The sequence below is a fragment of the Saccopteryx leptura genome, chromosome 12 (assembly GCF_036850995.1).
Source record: "Saccopteryx leptura isolate mSacLep1 chromosome 12, mSacLep1_pri_phased_curated, whole genome shotgun sequence".
Taxonomy (NCBI): Eukaryota; Metazoa; Chordata; class Mammalia; order Chiroptera; family Emballonuridae; genus Saccopteryx; species Saccopteryx leptura.
In genome coordinates, this window is record NC_089514.1 from 8,415,408 (window position 1) to 8,430,880 (window position 15,473).

Here is a 15,473-nt window from a genome sequence, read left to right on the forward strand (position 1 = left end):
CTTTCCTTACAATCCTTTCGTTCCTGCTCTATAAGGTGCAATGAAAGGTGACCGTTTGTGTGGCGTTTCTGTTCCTTGTCTGCGTTTGTGATCACATGTTCCCCTCGTCGTCCTCCACTTGGAGCTGGGCCCCGACCTTGGAAGTTCTGATGGTCCGACGTTTTGTGCGCTTTTAGCCTGTTTTGAAAAAAGTCTCTCATCTAATAGTTTTCAACCCCAATTTGATAAAACACAGTAGTTGATCTCCTTTGATGGTGAATATGAACATCTGTTTTGTTTTGTTTTTGTTTTTTTTTATTTTATTTTATTTATTTATTTATTTTTGTATTTTTTACAGAGACAGAGAGTGAGTCAGAGTGTGGGATAGACAGGGACAGACAGACAGGAATGGAGAGAGATGAGAAGCATCAATTATTAGTTTTTCATTGCGCGTTGCAATACCTTAGTTGTTCATTGATTGCTTTCTCATATGTGCCTTGACCGCGGGCCTTCAGCAGACTGAGTAACCCCTTGCTCAAGCCAGTGACCTTGGGTTCAAGCTGGTGGGCTTTTGCTCAAACCAGATGAGCCCGCGCTCAAGCTGGCGACCTCGGGGTCTCGAACCTGGGTCCTCTGCATCCCAGTCTGACGCTCCATCCACTGCGCCACTGCCTGGTCAGGCATGAACATCTGTTTTTAATGTGACCTGGAGAATTTCTTATGATTTTTTCCCCCTCATAGCTCTGACAAGTATCAATAGGTCCCCAAATACGTTTATTTAGCAACTATTACTGTGCTCTATACCTAGGTGTGATATTCATTAGGAATTTAAAAAAATTGACGGTCATTATTTTGTGCGCACAGATGTGGCTTCGGAATTACTTGACATTTTGTGACGGAACAGAGCAGCAGACCCTTGGTTCATCCGCCCTGCCTCCCACCCGTCCCTTTGTCCTGAGTCACTTGCTGATCTTTGGAACCTCAGAGATTCTAATGTGTGAACCAGTAGTCCAGATTTATGTTATCATGACATCTACGTTATTATGACAACGTACAGACTGCTCACTGCTGAGCGTGTAAATAATTGTTTACCTGGTAACAGATTTCTTCCTTAGTTAATAATTGCCTAATGTTCTGTTATTCTTAATTTTCTGTGTATCGGTTAGTTCCAAATATACAACTGAACTGTAAAGCACTTTATACTTGACAAACGTATGAAATTCATCATTTCACTTCTTCCTCCCCAGCCCTGGGGCCGCCCCCCTGGAGCCCTGTGTCCCCTGGTCCCACCCCCGGCTGGTCGTTTTCTAGGTGAGCCGCCCAGCTCTGTCCTGGGACGTGTGGTCCCGCCGCCCTGAGGATCCCCCTTTTTTCCTGGGTCTGATTCCTTGTTGCTTGAGTCCTGTGTTGGCTTCTTTCCTGTTTATTTCTTCATTTTGAAGGATCTTATCCTCAGGTAGTTTCCAAGAAGGAGTACAAGGAGGTAATTTAAAAAATATGTATCTTGTCTGTTAGAAATGTATATTACTTTTATCCTTGATTGCGGGTTTTACTGGTTTTAGACTCGCATATTCACTTAGCCATAGTTCCACCGAGGCTGTGTCTTCCGAGATTGAGTCTAGCTTGTTCCGGTCAGGCCTCGACCTGTGAGGGTCCCTCTTCCGTGAGGGCTGGATTCCCCTGGCCACTTTCGGGTTCTTTTTATTTTATTTTATTATTTATTTATTTATTTTTCTATGTTTCTGAAGTTGGAAACGGGGAGGCAGTCAGACAGACTCCCGCATGCGCCTGACCGGGATCCACCCGGCATGCCCACCAGGGGATGATGCTCTGCCCATCTGGGGCGTCGCTCTGCTGTAACCAGAGCCATTCCAGCACCTGAGGCAGAGACCACGGAGCCATCCCCAGCACCCAGGCCAACTCTGCTCCAGTGGAGCCTCGGCTGCGGGAGGGGAAGAGAGAGAGACAGAGAGGAAGGAGAGGGGGAGGGGTGGAGAAGCAGATGGGCGCTTCTCCTGTGTGCCCTGGCCGGGAATCGAACCCGGGACTCCTGCACGCCAGGTCGACGCTCTACCACTGAGCCAACCGGCCAGGGCCCACTTTCGGGTTCTTCTTCCTTGTAGCCCAGCGGTCGTGACGGGGTAAGTCCAGTTCAGTCTTCTTATCTGGCTGTGGCTCCGCCCGTCTGGATGCCGCGTGCTCCGTTGTGGGGAAACTCTTCCTCTGTCCTTCTGTCACCTTTTCTTCTCGTTGTCTCTGTTTTTTTTCGAAATCCTATTGTCTGAATACTGGAACTCTTGGGTTGAAATCTAATTTTCTTTTTCCCTCCCATATTTTATCTGTTATGTTTTATTATACTTTTTGTGAGAGTCCCACCCTCCTAATGAATTTTTTTTTAATTTTTATTTATTGATTTTAGCGAGAGAGGGAGGAGGGGGGAGAGAGAAAAAAAAAAAACAGGAACATTTAACTGAACTGCTCCTGTATGTACCCTGACTGGGGATCGAACCGGCAGCCTCTGCACTTCAGGACGATGCTCTAACCAACCCAGCAATCTAGCCGGGGCCCTCCTAATGAATTTTGAGCTTGAAAGTTTTTTAACCTCTTGCATTGTCCCTGTTACCTCCAAACTGTCCTTGAACTTGTGGGTCTGTTTTTCCACATTGAGAGCTTCCTCTTGGCCTGGTAGTCCTCAGCCTGGATTTGTATATGAGGTCACGGTGGCTTGTCAGGGCTGGTTTGAGGTTTCAGGTGGACGGACTTACCGCCCAGTGAGTTTTCTTAGAGAACGATCAGATTGCTGGTACATCTGGGGGGGCTCCGGGCTCCCTTCACTTAGAGCCCCTCCATTTGCCAGGCCCAGCCAGCTCTGCCAGCGGCAGCAGACAGAGAGTCAGGCTTGTGGCTCCCTAACCTCCTCTGTGCCGAGGGGACACTGGGTGCCAGTGACCACCCCGTCCCCGACGCTCACGCATGAGCGGCCCGAGTGCGCTCCCCGAGGCAGGGTCCTGTGTCCCTGTCCCTCTTCTCCCCCCACCCCCTGTGGTGCTGAGACTGATGGCTGAGAGAACTTCTTAGTGGTCTTTTCTACGAACCCTCCTCATGTAACGCCTGCTGCTCAGATCGCTGTGGCCACTCGGACCTTTTCCTCCCCTTTTGACTATTTCCCTCTGTCTGTCTGTCTGTCTGTCTGTCTGCACCCAGCTCTCCATTGCTTCCCAGCCCTGGTGATAAAAGCAGGGTCATCCTTTCGGAGACCTAGCAAGTCCCCAGAAAGTGCCTTTTCTTCTCGCGAGGAGCCAGCTGGCCGGGAGTTCAGTGCGTTCGTCGCCTGGTCCTGTTTTCTCTGCCGTCTTCTGCGGGCAGTGGGGGTTCACAGGCGCGTCTCTGATTCCAGAAAGACTTCCTAAAAACTACTTTATTTCTAGATATGCTCTGGAAGCCCTGAGGGCCTGGAATACTAGACAGTGTCTGAAGCCTCCCTTCTGATCTTGCTAACGGTCCCCCTTTCTGCCCTGAAGTGAGGATAACAGGTTGCCCAGCCCAGCCCGAGTGACCTGTGAAGTGACTCAGTCTACTTTTCAGGCCTGTGGGCGGAACAGACCAGCTCTTTATACCATTGTGTGTATTCCTCTCCTAGACCCCACGTGTGCTCAGGAAAGTGGAATTCTATATTCTTTATGCCGGTTTGCTTCCATTGTTCTATTTGACTTTTTTTTTTTTTTTTTTTTGCTGTTCTTTGTTTAAAAAAAATTAAGCCTTTACTGTATGTGCAGGCTGGATTTTTGGCTACAAACATGTCTTAAGTAGACTGTGGCTTGCGCCAGTTCAAAACTTTCCATCTCTGTGGTGTTTCTGGAATGTTCTGCTAATTTGGCCTGCTAGCACATTTAATCATTTGTTCTAACAGTTGTATGTGAATATTTAAAAGATAAGTATTTCTCTTTAGTACCCATAAATTGATGAAAGTTAATGGTTGAAAATATTGGCATCTCTTCTCCAGAACCTGTCCCCTTTTCTGTCCCTGTATCAGCAAATGACACTGAACTGGAGTGTGTGTTCCCAGGTCAGTCCCGTGCGAGATACCGTGACTTTCCTCTCGAATTACTTCCTAAATCTAACCAGTGACAGGACCCTATGGGTTTCTCCCCTCAGAATAGCTCTGGCCTCTTGCACTTCTGCAAAGACAGCAGGGTTTCACTGAGGGTCCCCGAGGTGTAGGTGTCGGGAAGTGGCCCCAGGACGGTGGCACACCCCCGGGCCTGTGCCTCTGGGAGCAGCTGGGTGTTGGGGCGCATTCTCTGGGGAGGGGCCTCCAGGGCAGGAGGACAGAGAAGCATCTGGGTGGAGACTGAGGGAGAGACCGTCCCCATGGAATGAGGTTCTGGAGGGCACAGGCGAGGTCTGGAATGGGGTCAGGGCTGTGGTGGCCGGGTCACAGCAGAGCTCCACTGAGCGCATGGCGCTGATGACGAGCAGGAGCCTGCGTCCGGGCCGGTGGCCGAGGGTCCAGGTCGCAGTGACATGAAGGGAGGTGTGTTTGACTGCACGTGTCAGGAAAGGGATGCCAGCAGTCTTCTGACTTGAGTGTTTGTGTCCTTTCCTGTGTTCCTTTACTCCTCACACACTGCTGACTCCACCTTGGGCTCAGCTCAGGACTAGACGCTGGCCACTGCAGTCTAGTAAATAAATGCTGTTTCGGGACCTCTGGCAGACAAAGATTAAACTAAAGGCATGCATTAGTTGCTTGTAACAGACTGGGAGGACTGAGCTGAGAGCTCTTCTCACCGTTCCCCCTTATTCCGATCCCCTCCCACCTCCCTGTCCCTGTCCTCGCTGGTGCTCTGCCTGTGTCCCTGTTCTGTCCGGAGTGCCCCTGCTCCGGAGTGTCCCTGCTCCGGAGTGTCCCTGCTCCGGAGTGCCCCTGCTCCCGAGTGTCCCTGCTCCCGAGTGCCCCTGCTAGAAGTTCAGTCGGGGCAGGTGCTCAGCTGTCCCCCGGGCTGCGGGCACTCCCACAGGCGGCAGCAGGTGCTGCTCCTCGTGGCTCAGACCCAGACTGGACTCGTCTTTTTTTTTTTTTCTGAAGCTGGAAACGGGGAGAGACAGTCAGACAGACTCCCGCATGCGCCCAACCGGGATCCACCCGGCACGCCCACCAGGGGCGACGCTCTGCCCACCAGGGGGCGATGCTCTGCCCCTCCGGGGCGTCGCTCTGCTGCGACCAGAGCCACTCTAGCGCCTGGGGCAGAGGCCACAGAGCCATCCCCAGCGCCCGGGCCATCTTTGCTCCAATGGAGCCTCGGCTGCGGGAGGGGAAGAGAGAGACAGAGAGGAAGGAGGGGGTGGGGGTGGAGAAGCAAATGGGCGCTTCTCCTGTGTGCCCTGGCCAGGAATCAAACCCGGGTCCCCCGCACGCCAGGCCGATGCTCTACCACTGAGCCAACCGGCCAGGGCCTGGACTCGTCTTCATTCAGTGCTTTCCAAGTTGTTATCTCGTTCTCTCTCTTCAGCATTTGCACAACGAGGACAGTAACTCCAAGAGTTCTTTAAAGAATTATTTTAAATTAACTATGATTACCTTTTCCCCTCTTTGAATGTTGGACTTTGCACGGCTCATTGTTCTTTGGTAAATAGAGGGAAAGCCCTCAGTGATCCACACGCCTACTGAAACGTGATGGTTGCTTTGAGTCCACGTCGCTGATGCATGTTGGAAACAAGGAAATTATAAAATGATTAAGTGTCAGAACTGAAAAGTATTTTGAAGATCATTTACGTTCTTACCCCTCATTGTATATCTAACAAAGTCAAGGCTCAAAAGATGAATGAGATGTATGAGCAAATGTGGTCGATGTTTAGCAAGCTTAGAGTATTTAAAATTTGTACAGTAGCAGCTTTCATATTTTTTGACAGTTAGTGGTAATATTGCAGAAGAAACTTTTTTTTTTTTTTAACCACTAAGGAATGCTGAAACATCAACCGATCCACTGTAATGGGGAAAAAAAAAATTTTAACTGTTCTGGTTAGTATATCTTCTCTATTTAACAAAATGATACGACCTCCTTTTAATGATCAGAGGGAGAGGAGGGAGAAAAATGCTGGGACCGTGCCGTAGAATCATTGGAAGTCACATCATGTCACAGTGGTTGTAACTCAGAGCGTTTCTCGTGGAGAAGTAAAGCATTGCAGTGCACCGGGAAAGCTGCCTCCCTGCTTAGGTCAGCAGGGCCGTCTGTGTTCATGGGAGATGCTGCATAGGCACCTGCATTAGGGAAGAACGTCATACAGAATAATACCAGGTGGGAAGACCTTCACAGACAAGACAGGAAGCCAAGAGGAGTTAAAGGAAAATACTGACATGTCACTACACAAAATGAACTACATAAAATTTAAAATTTTGGGCACAATACATTATAAATTAATTGTATCAAAAGACTTTATCCCACATAGGATAATAAATAAATTGATTTTTCTAATCTTTAAATTGGGAAACGGACAGTCCAAGAGGAAATTAGACAAGAATGTGAACAGGCAACACAAAAGAGAAAATGCACCTTGTCAAAAAAACAACAGCAAAAAGACCCCACTAAAATCATGCTCTGTACGTACAAGTAGGCAGGAAGCACTATTCAAATAACAGTGTTCAGGTTTCCACCTGCCTCCCTGGTGGGCAGAATGGAAGGGCCTGGCCCAGCAGGGGCTGTGCTGGGGAGGAGTGGCCCTCAGTCGTGGAGCGGGTGTGGACGAGCGCGACGTTTTCTGGGAAGTTCAGTTCCTTGACGTGACTGTCTCATAGTTAGGGGTGGCCGTCTCATAGTTAGGGCTAGTCCATAGAAACAAAAGCCACCAGTATTTACATGTACAGGGATTCTATTTTAATTTTTTTATTATAATAGCAAAGGATTGAAAAATTACCCATCTGTCCAATAACAGGGAAAGGGCTAAACAAAAAAAATTGCAGGAGATCGATTAGAAAGGGAGCGCATTTCAAGGATGTGAATAGTACATCATTGTAAGATGTATGTTTGTGTGAGTTCGAGAAAGACATGGAGCAGTGGACAACACGAATGTCATTGACAATTTCAGGTATATAGGATTGGGGGAGAGTGGCAGGGAGGAAACCGTTTTAAAAAATATACAGACCTCTGTACTTTTTCTCTTGTTTCTAGTAAGTTCAAAATATTAAATATATCTACCTAATTATTTAAAGCCATAATGATGAAAAAGATTAGAAAGGCCTTACCTTTCTGACGTGTCACCCGCGCAGTGAAGCCCAGGGTCGGCCTGCGTGCGGGTCCTTTGGAGGAGACAGACGTCTGTGCCCGAGGAGGGGCCCCAGCTCCCGGGACCTGCTCCCGCTCCTCCTGGCAGCGCGCTCTGCCCCCACCCTGTGGTCCAAAGGACGTCTGTGCCCCGAGGAGGGGCCCCTGCTCCCGGGACCTGCTCCCACTCCTCCTGGCAGCGCGCTCTGCCCCCACCCTGTGGTCCAAAGGACGTCTGTGCCCGAGGAGGGGCCCCTGGTCCCGGGACCTGCTCCCGCTCCTCCTGGCAGCACGCTCTGCCCCCACCCTGTGGTCCAAAGGACGTCTGTGCCCCGAGGAGGGGCCCCTGGTCCCGGGACCTGCTCCCGCTCCTCCTGGCAGCACGCTCTGCCCCCACCCTGTGGTCCAAAGGACGTCTGTGCCCCGAGGAGGGGCCCCTGCTCCCGGGACCTGCTCCCGCTCCTCCTGGCAGTGCGCTCTGCCCCTCACCCTGTGGTCCTCTCTGCAGCTAGTTTCTGGCCAACGTGCTGTTTTCTTACCCTCTGCGCTTCCCTCGTGCCAGTCCCGGTTGATAACCATGGGGAAATTCACCCTGTCCTACCATCTGCGTCCCTGTGAGTTTGTGGCCTTGAACTTCGGTCGCTCCTATAAAGATGGCTCTGCGACCCTTCTGTTTTCCCTCCTTACCTCCCTTTTTACACGCAGGTGGTGTTGCAAGCACGCCCTGTCCCCAGACCATCGCATGCCTCCTGCTCTCCTGGGCAGCACACGGCTGTGCCCTGACTGGGGGGAGAACGCCACGTCCCTGGTCCACTTGCCACTGACCCTGCAAACTTCACCCTGCAAACTTCACCCTGCTCTTGTTCCTGGCCAACCTGCCCCCTGTGCTGACATTTGTGTTGTAGTTTACAGTTTCCTGAAAACAAATGAAAGATAAAACTTTCTCTGTAAACTAATGTTTCCCAAGCAAGTTCTGTAGAAAAGAAGCTGGGGTGAGGGGTGTGGGGCTTTCCACTTTATGAGAATAAAGCCCTTCTCTGTACCCCCTGCCCCTTCCTAAATGTTATCAATGTCCCAAGAAACAAAGTGTCAGAAATGCTAAAGGACACAAATAAATGCATGTGCTGCCAAAGAAGCAGCAAAACGAAAAAGAAGGGTCAGGTTGCATGGTGCACGGTGACGTGACGAGTGAGAATTTCTTAGGCAGTTTGTGTGTTTCTCTGTACTGTTGGAAGATGGAAATGACTTGTAAAAAATGAAACTTGTTTTTTTAAGGATTTTTTTTTTTGTTTTTTTTTCTGAAGCTGGAAATGGGGAGAGACAGTCAGACAGACTCCTGCATGTGCCCGACCGGGATCCACCCGGCACGCCCACCAGGGGCAACGCTCTGCCCACCAGGGGGCGATGCTCTGTCCCTCCGGGGGCGTCGCTCTGCCACCACCAGAGCCACTCTAGTGCCTGGGGCAGAGGCCAAGGAGCCATCCTCAGCGCCAGGCCATCTTTGCTCCAATGGAGCCTTGGCTGCGGGAGGGGAAGAGAGAGACAGGGGGGGGGGGTGTGGAGAAGCAGATGGGCGCTTCTCCTATGTGCCCTGGCTGGGAATCGAACCCGGGTCCCCCGCACACCAGGCCGACGCTCTACCCCTGAGCCAACCGGCCAGGGCCAAAAATGAAACTTGTTTTGACGAACAAGGCCCCAGAAGAAATGTTATTTTGTCGGTAGGCGTAGTGGCGTGCTAGGATGGCTGTGGTCTCTAGTGTTGGGAGGTGGTTGTGTTGTTTCCGGTTTGCTGGGACTGACCGGGACCTCTGTCCGTCTCCTCTCCTCTCCTCTCTTCCAGCGGCAGCCGGCTCGGGGGCCTGGTCACTGTGCTCTGCTTCTTCTTCAACCACGGAGAGGTAGGTGGCCACCAGTTTCCTGCTCTTGAAACCCCAGGGGCCTTTACTTCCAGAAATACACGTTTAGTCTAAATTTAATTTCTTTAAAATCTGCACTCACATTCTTTAAATGTTTGATCTTACTTTGACTGGAGTTTTAAACACTAGCACTTATCTTAATTTTTCATGATAATGTATCTTTTATGTGATGTATCTATTAGTGACCTGAAATAGTGGAGCTATATCAGGGCTTTGTAAAATAATTTAGAACTGAAGGCTCACGTCACATTTCAGTGGTAATAGACATAAGCCAGCCATAGACATAGTTATCGTGGGGTAGCTCTTTGTTGTAGGGGTTATGTTGTACATTTGTTTTCATGTATTTATATTAAACTCTGATATGCTTTTCAGTGTCTTTTGTAGAATATTTTATTATAGTTATAGATTTGCACATACCAAAGGGCTTTCTGAGGAGATTGCCTTGTAAAAAGCATAGGCCTGGATCCAGTCTCCGAGTTCAAATCCTGGCTCTGCCGTTTAGGCGCTGTGTGAGCTGGACAGACCGTTTCATCTTACTCACCTTAGTCTCCTCTTTGTCAATGGGCATAATCCTGTTACCCATCTCATGGGGTTATTGGGGACATTAGATGAATTCATATGTGCAAAGTGCCTAGAACCATGTGTGACACATAGTAAATTCTATTTAATTGTTAGTCTATATTATTACTAATAACTTAAAGCCGAGTATAAGTTCAAAGTGCCAGTGAAATCCTTTTACTAAATCAGAGTTGTAATTGAATTTCTAGTAATAGATCTTTGTCTGGCTTCTTTCATGTTAAATAAGTTTTGTGGAGAGGAAAAAAAGGCTTTGTGTGTTTATACTCTAAACGCCGACAGTCTTTGAACATGACATGTTCCAAAGCCCTAAGAGTAGTCATACTAAAATTTAACAGTGGAATCAAGGCTGAACTTTTAAAATATTCAGTGAGTTACTAATAAGTATTGAACTAACACATGCTTAGTATTTAGAATCCCAGAAATTTAAAGCTAGAGTGACCTCATATTAGAGCATTTCGCAAATGATTGCAATATAACATCAATTGGTTTGGTCTGAGTTTTAAGCAAAAAAAAAAAAAATTATTTGGCTCAGTTTGACAGTGGATACTGCTTGGTGTCATAGTGCAGAGCATAAAACATGAAGCACAAATTCCGTAAGAATGACCTGAGAAACGGAATAACCACTCAGCAATGGAAGAAAGGCGCGTTGAGCGTTCATGTAAGATGTTGGAGGGAAGGGGTTATTGAAAACCTACATAATTTTATTAAGTGGTGTCACCCAGTAAATTTAGTAGAAATTTAAAGATTTGAAGCCAAGGTATGCAGTTTTAAAGACTGCTCTCTGTTAAGCAGAAAGGTATAATGTGCTATCCTTAGTGTTAGAAGTTATTAATTCCTGATCTTACGTTTTTCCTATAATTTTGATACTCATGGAGCATGACCTCATTCCTTACAAAGACTTTTTAGTTTTTAACAATGAAACCATTCAGTTCATTTTTCAGGTTGATTCTTAAAATATTTTTCAGCTACTTCAGTTTAAATGTTTATTTAAACATGCTTAGTTACCACTTTCTACTTAGAAAGAGGTAAACTCAATGTGATTAGAATTGTAGTTTTACTGAAATAGTCAAGTAGATAGTTGTACTCATATCATTAACTGCTTAGAGTAGAACAATGGCCATTTTGCATAATGGCGTATATTAAAATTGAGAGCATAAGCTGAAGTTTTGGGTAAAATAATAATGAGAACTTAAGTAACTGAAAACTATTTTGTTACAATTTTGTATTCATTTTGTTTTTCAGGTTGTGAGATTTTTTTCTGACTTGTAAGAATGTTGCCCTAAGTATATAATTTTTATATGGGGAGAGAAGCAGGTGCTCTTGTGGTAGCTCTTCACGCAGGCGTGAATAGCTTCTCTACAGTATCCCAGTGTTTTGCTCGCTGGGCTTGCTGGTGGCTTGCTCACTGTACCCTTGTTTTTAGAAGAACTATTTTAATCGTGTGTGAGTGGTTTAGGCACCAGAACAGAGTTGTGAATTCTTACTTGCTTTTAAATTCCATTTCCATTATTTAGTTTGCTGCGTACTTAAGTCTAAGATAGCAGAGGACATGCTTTTAAAAATAAGGATCTCTCACATGGCTTCACAAGGGAGATTTTTGTCTGAACAAAAGAACTACACAATGTGTATAATATTAAAGGATTAACCCACTTATTTAAAACAAATTTAAATATGAAACATGAAAATGCAATGAAGGAGTGCTCAGAGCGATGACTGATGACATTGAGGTGATACATTTTATAATAAGATCATGCAGATGTTTCCCTTACCTAGGGTTTGTTCGATGTCGGCTCTGCCCCTGTTGAGAACTGTTGCTAAGCTGAGCGCTCCGGTCTGCTGGCGCTGGGAACACCTCCTTGCTAGGAGGTGCGGTGCTGGAGCATGCTCAGTCTGCAGCCGACTGCAAAGCACTCCAGTCGGTTTATAAAAACCTAAGTATTTTCCCAATTTTGACTGTTCAGAATTTATTATATGTGAAATAGGTTTGTTTTGCTTTTTCTCGATGAGATTTAAAAACTGTTACCATGACTGATGGTGGTGTATATAAACCATGTTCACAGGTACAAAGATATGCACAAATGTAGAGGACAATCCCTTTCTATTTTTTTTAAACCAAAGTAATTCAAAGTATATAAAAGGATTGTTTTAGAAGAAGATCTAATTACCTCTTTATTACCCATAACTTATTTTTCTGACCTATATTAGTTTCTTAAATATTTTCAAAGTGAACTGATGAAAATACAAATAGAAATTACCTATTTCTAATTACTTACGGACATAGTTATGTTATATATATAAGATTTGGAAAGAAATTCTCAGAACACTTTGAAAACAGTCTCATTAGTCCTTCTAATATTCTTGTATGGTAGATAAGTAATAAATAATAATATTCTGATATGCATTAAAATGGAAACACAAAGAGATTAAGTGTTTTTAGCTCAAGGTTGCTAAGCAGGGGGAGGATATAAAAATTTCCGACTAACCAGCAATCTCTCCAAACTTCTCTGAATGCATGTGACTCTTCGGTAGGGAGTAGGGTTTCAGTGACACCACCACTGTTTGTCTTTTCCAGCTGAAAAGTCCAGAGATCTTTCCTAGCCAATAGTGAGAATTTTTTTCCCCCTTTTCTCTCTCTCTCTCTCTCTCTCTCTCTCTCTCTCTCTCTTTTCCTTTCGTCCTCCCTCCCTTCTGTCTCCCTTCCATGTCTAGTGATGGTGAGGGTTGGGCCAGGACATTTATTCTGGGTCTTGTGTTTATGCGGCTCAGTTAAAACAACAGGTACTGAGAGCCTGTGGCACATACACCAGACACTGGTCGATGCTGGGCATGTGTCAGGTGGCGAAACAAAGATCCCATCCCTGTGGACAGTTGAGTGAAGTGGGACGACCTTCTCAAGGTGGGGAGGACCGGCTCATTGGGAAGTATTGTAGCAAGGGGGCTGTTGTGACAGGACCGGTGTGGAAGGGATAAGCTGGACAGTTAACTGTTGGAGCTGGGATGTGGAGGGAGCTGATCCGTTGTCCTGGTCGGTGGTGATAGTGAGGTTCCCTTGGAACAGATGGAAGGCCACTGGAAGGTTGCATGCAGAAGAGTAACATGATTTAAGTACTTTTAACATTTATTTTGAAAATAGTATAAGTGCAAGATGTATTATTTATTCAGCCTATTGAGTGGTGTACCTATGGATTTGTAAATTGACATTAAATTTAAATTCACTCTAAAAAGTCCCCTTCCCCCCCCCCCCCCCATAAAAAGAGTGTGCTAATCTTTGTTGGGTATGAATCTGTGGATGTAGATTAGAAAACTGGCCTACAGTGTCTTTCCTAACCTGGTCACTGCGGCTCTTACCAATCTAAAGGCTGTCGTCTTCGCTTCAGGCCTGTCATCCTTCCTTCCTTCTTGTTCACAGGAAGGGCCATTCCTTTTCCTTCCTCAGGACCTTTGCACATGCTGTTTCCTATGCCCTGCACAGTTCCTTCCCCTTTTGTCTTCTAACCAGTGTCTAATTAATTCCTTGTCATCCTTGACAGCTGGACATTTCAGTTTGCATTTTAATGGTGTCCTTTATTTCTTCCCATGGATCTGGGTTTACAGCTGATATAATTTCTCTCAATTCTTAAAAATTTTATTTAGCATTGTGATGAAGATCTACTGCCAACAAATTCTCAAAATGCCCTTATTTCACCTTCATTTTTTTGAAGTGTATTTTTTCCAGATAAGAATTCTAGGTTGATAGCTTTCTTTCAGCACTTTAAGTATGTCATTCTATTGTCTTCTGGTTCCATTGTTTGATAAAAACTCTGCTGTCATTCTTAGTGTTACCCTGAATGTAATGTGTCTCTTCTGTGGTACTTGAAACCGATTTTTATTGTTTTGATGGTGATGAACTTAGATGTGGTTTTCATTGTACATATCCTGCTGAAGGATCTCTGAATATATTGTCTGTGTTCTATTATTTTTTAAAATCAGTTTTGGAAACTTTTTTTTTTTTTTTGTATTTTTCTGAAGTGAGAAGTAGGGAGGCTGAGAGACAGACTCTGCATGCGCCCGACCGGGATCCACCCAGCAAGCTCACCAGGGGGGCGATGCTCTGGGCTATTGCTCTGTTGCATCCGGAGCCATTCTAGCGCCTGAGGCGGAGGCCATGGAGCCATCCTCAGCACCTGGGCCAACTTTGCTCCAGTGGAGCCTTGGCTGCAGGAGGGGAAGAGAGAAATAGAAAGGAGAAGTGGAAGGGTGGAGAAGCACACAGGTGCTTTTCCTGTGGCCCTGGCTGGGAATCGAACCCAGGACTTCCACACGCCAGGCTGATGCTCTACCGCTGAGCCAACCAGCAGGGCCAGTTTTGGAAACTTTTTAGCAATATCTTTTCTTTAAATATTTTGGTTTTTTTTTTTTATGCTCTCTCTTATCTTTGAGGATTCCAATTCCACGTATGTTTAACTTTTAATGTTGTCCCACAGATTTATTACACTTTCTCTTTTTCTTCTTTCTTTGCCTCTATGTGGATGTTTTCTGTTGCTGTGTCCCCGACCCGAGTTCACAGATTTGTTCTGATACATTCAGTCTGCTAGTCAGCCCATCCAGTGAGTTTTCATTTTAGATGCTATGAATTTCAATTTTACAATTTTATTTTTTTAGAGCTCCCATTTCTCTTTTTTGAATTCCCATCTGTTTATCCATTGTACCCATCTTTTTCTATAACATTTTAATCTTAATTAATATAGTTATTTTAGGTCCTTATCTGTTAACTACTTTCAGATTATCTGTGAATTTAATTCTATTGACTAGAATTTGCCTCTTGATTGTGATGCTAGTCTTTAAAGGAGCCCCGCTTGACTCGAAAGACGTAATGATTTCTTCTAGTGTGACTAGCTTAGTAGCAGTAATACCAGATTGTTTGTAATTAATCCAATGCAGTTCTTAAAAAATTAAACGATGGACTTCTTAATACATTTATATATACACAGAAAAATGATTGCGTTTGAAAACTGGCAGAGTATGTTATGTCATTAAGTCTAAAGTAAGCTCTTCGGAAAGGATGAAACTTGACTGCTTTAGAACTTTTGTTATTTTTTCTGATTCTGCCACTGTTAAATATTTTGCAGCCCAGGGAAGCTTGGGCAAAGAAGAAGTAAGAACAAAAATAGAGGACACCTTTTTAGGAGCATTGTGGATAAAAATGCTAGCACTGAGTACGACAGAGAGCTTTGAAATTTCAGTTGTAGGCTGTTCTGCTGAAACTCACGTGGAAGAAGACAAACTGTAGTTAATGAACACAACTAGTTCAGACGAGATCATTCAGGCTTGGCAGAGCGCCTGCTAGCGGGTCCTTCCCCGCTTCCCTTCCAGGCTGCCGTGGAAGTGTTGTAATATCACGATGTTAATATTTCACACGATCTGTGCTGCATGTGCCGCCCTCTTCGTCATGTTGCTCACTCTCAGCCTTACTCTGGGTGGGAATTCAGTAGCTTGTTTGACAACACACCATTGAATTATGTGGGAGAAGAGCTTCTCTTTGTACTGTGAGTAGCAGCTTTCACGTGGTGCGCGTGCTTTAACACCCTTGGCCAACACCCCCTCCACGTGGCCTTTTCGCAGTGTACCCGTGTGATGTGGACGCCGCCTCTCCGCGAGAGCTTCTCCTACCCGTTCCTGGTGCTGCAGATGCTGCTCGTGACGCACATTCTCAGGTAACTCCGGCGCCCCCTGGCGGTGGTTCCGAAGGAGGGGGGTCCTT

The 15,473-nt window shown here is 46.0% G+C and overlaps 1 protein-coding gene across 1 annotated transcript in view; it reads left to right on the forward strand.

Moving 5' to 3' along the window:
- The window catches only part of DPY19L1 (dpy-19 like C-mannosyltransferase 1), a 73,495-nt gene that overhangs the window by 24,687 nt on the left and 33,335 nt on the right, over positions 1-15,473 (forward strand). The window contains exons 7-8 of the mRNA XM_066353767.1: positions 9,079-9,136; positions 15,335-15,426. Of these exons, the coding sequence (XP_066209864.1) occupies positions 9,079-9,136; positions 15,335-15,426 (150 nt within the window). The remainder of the gene's footprint in view (positions 1-9,078; positions 9,137-15,334; positions 15,427-15,473) is intronic.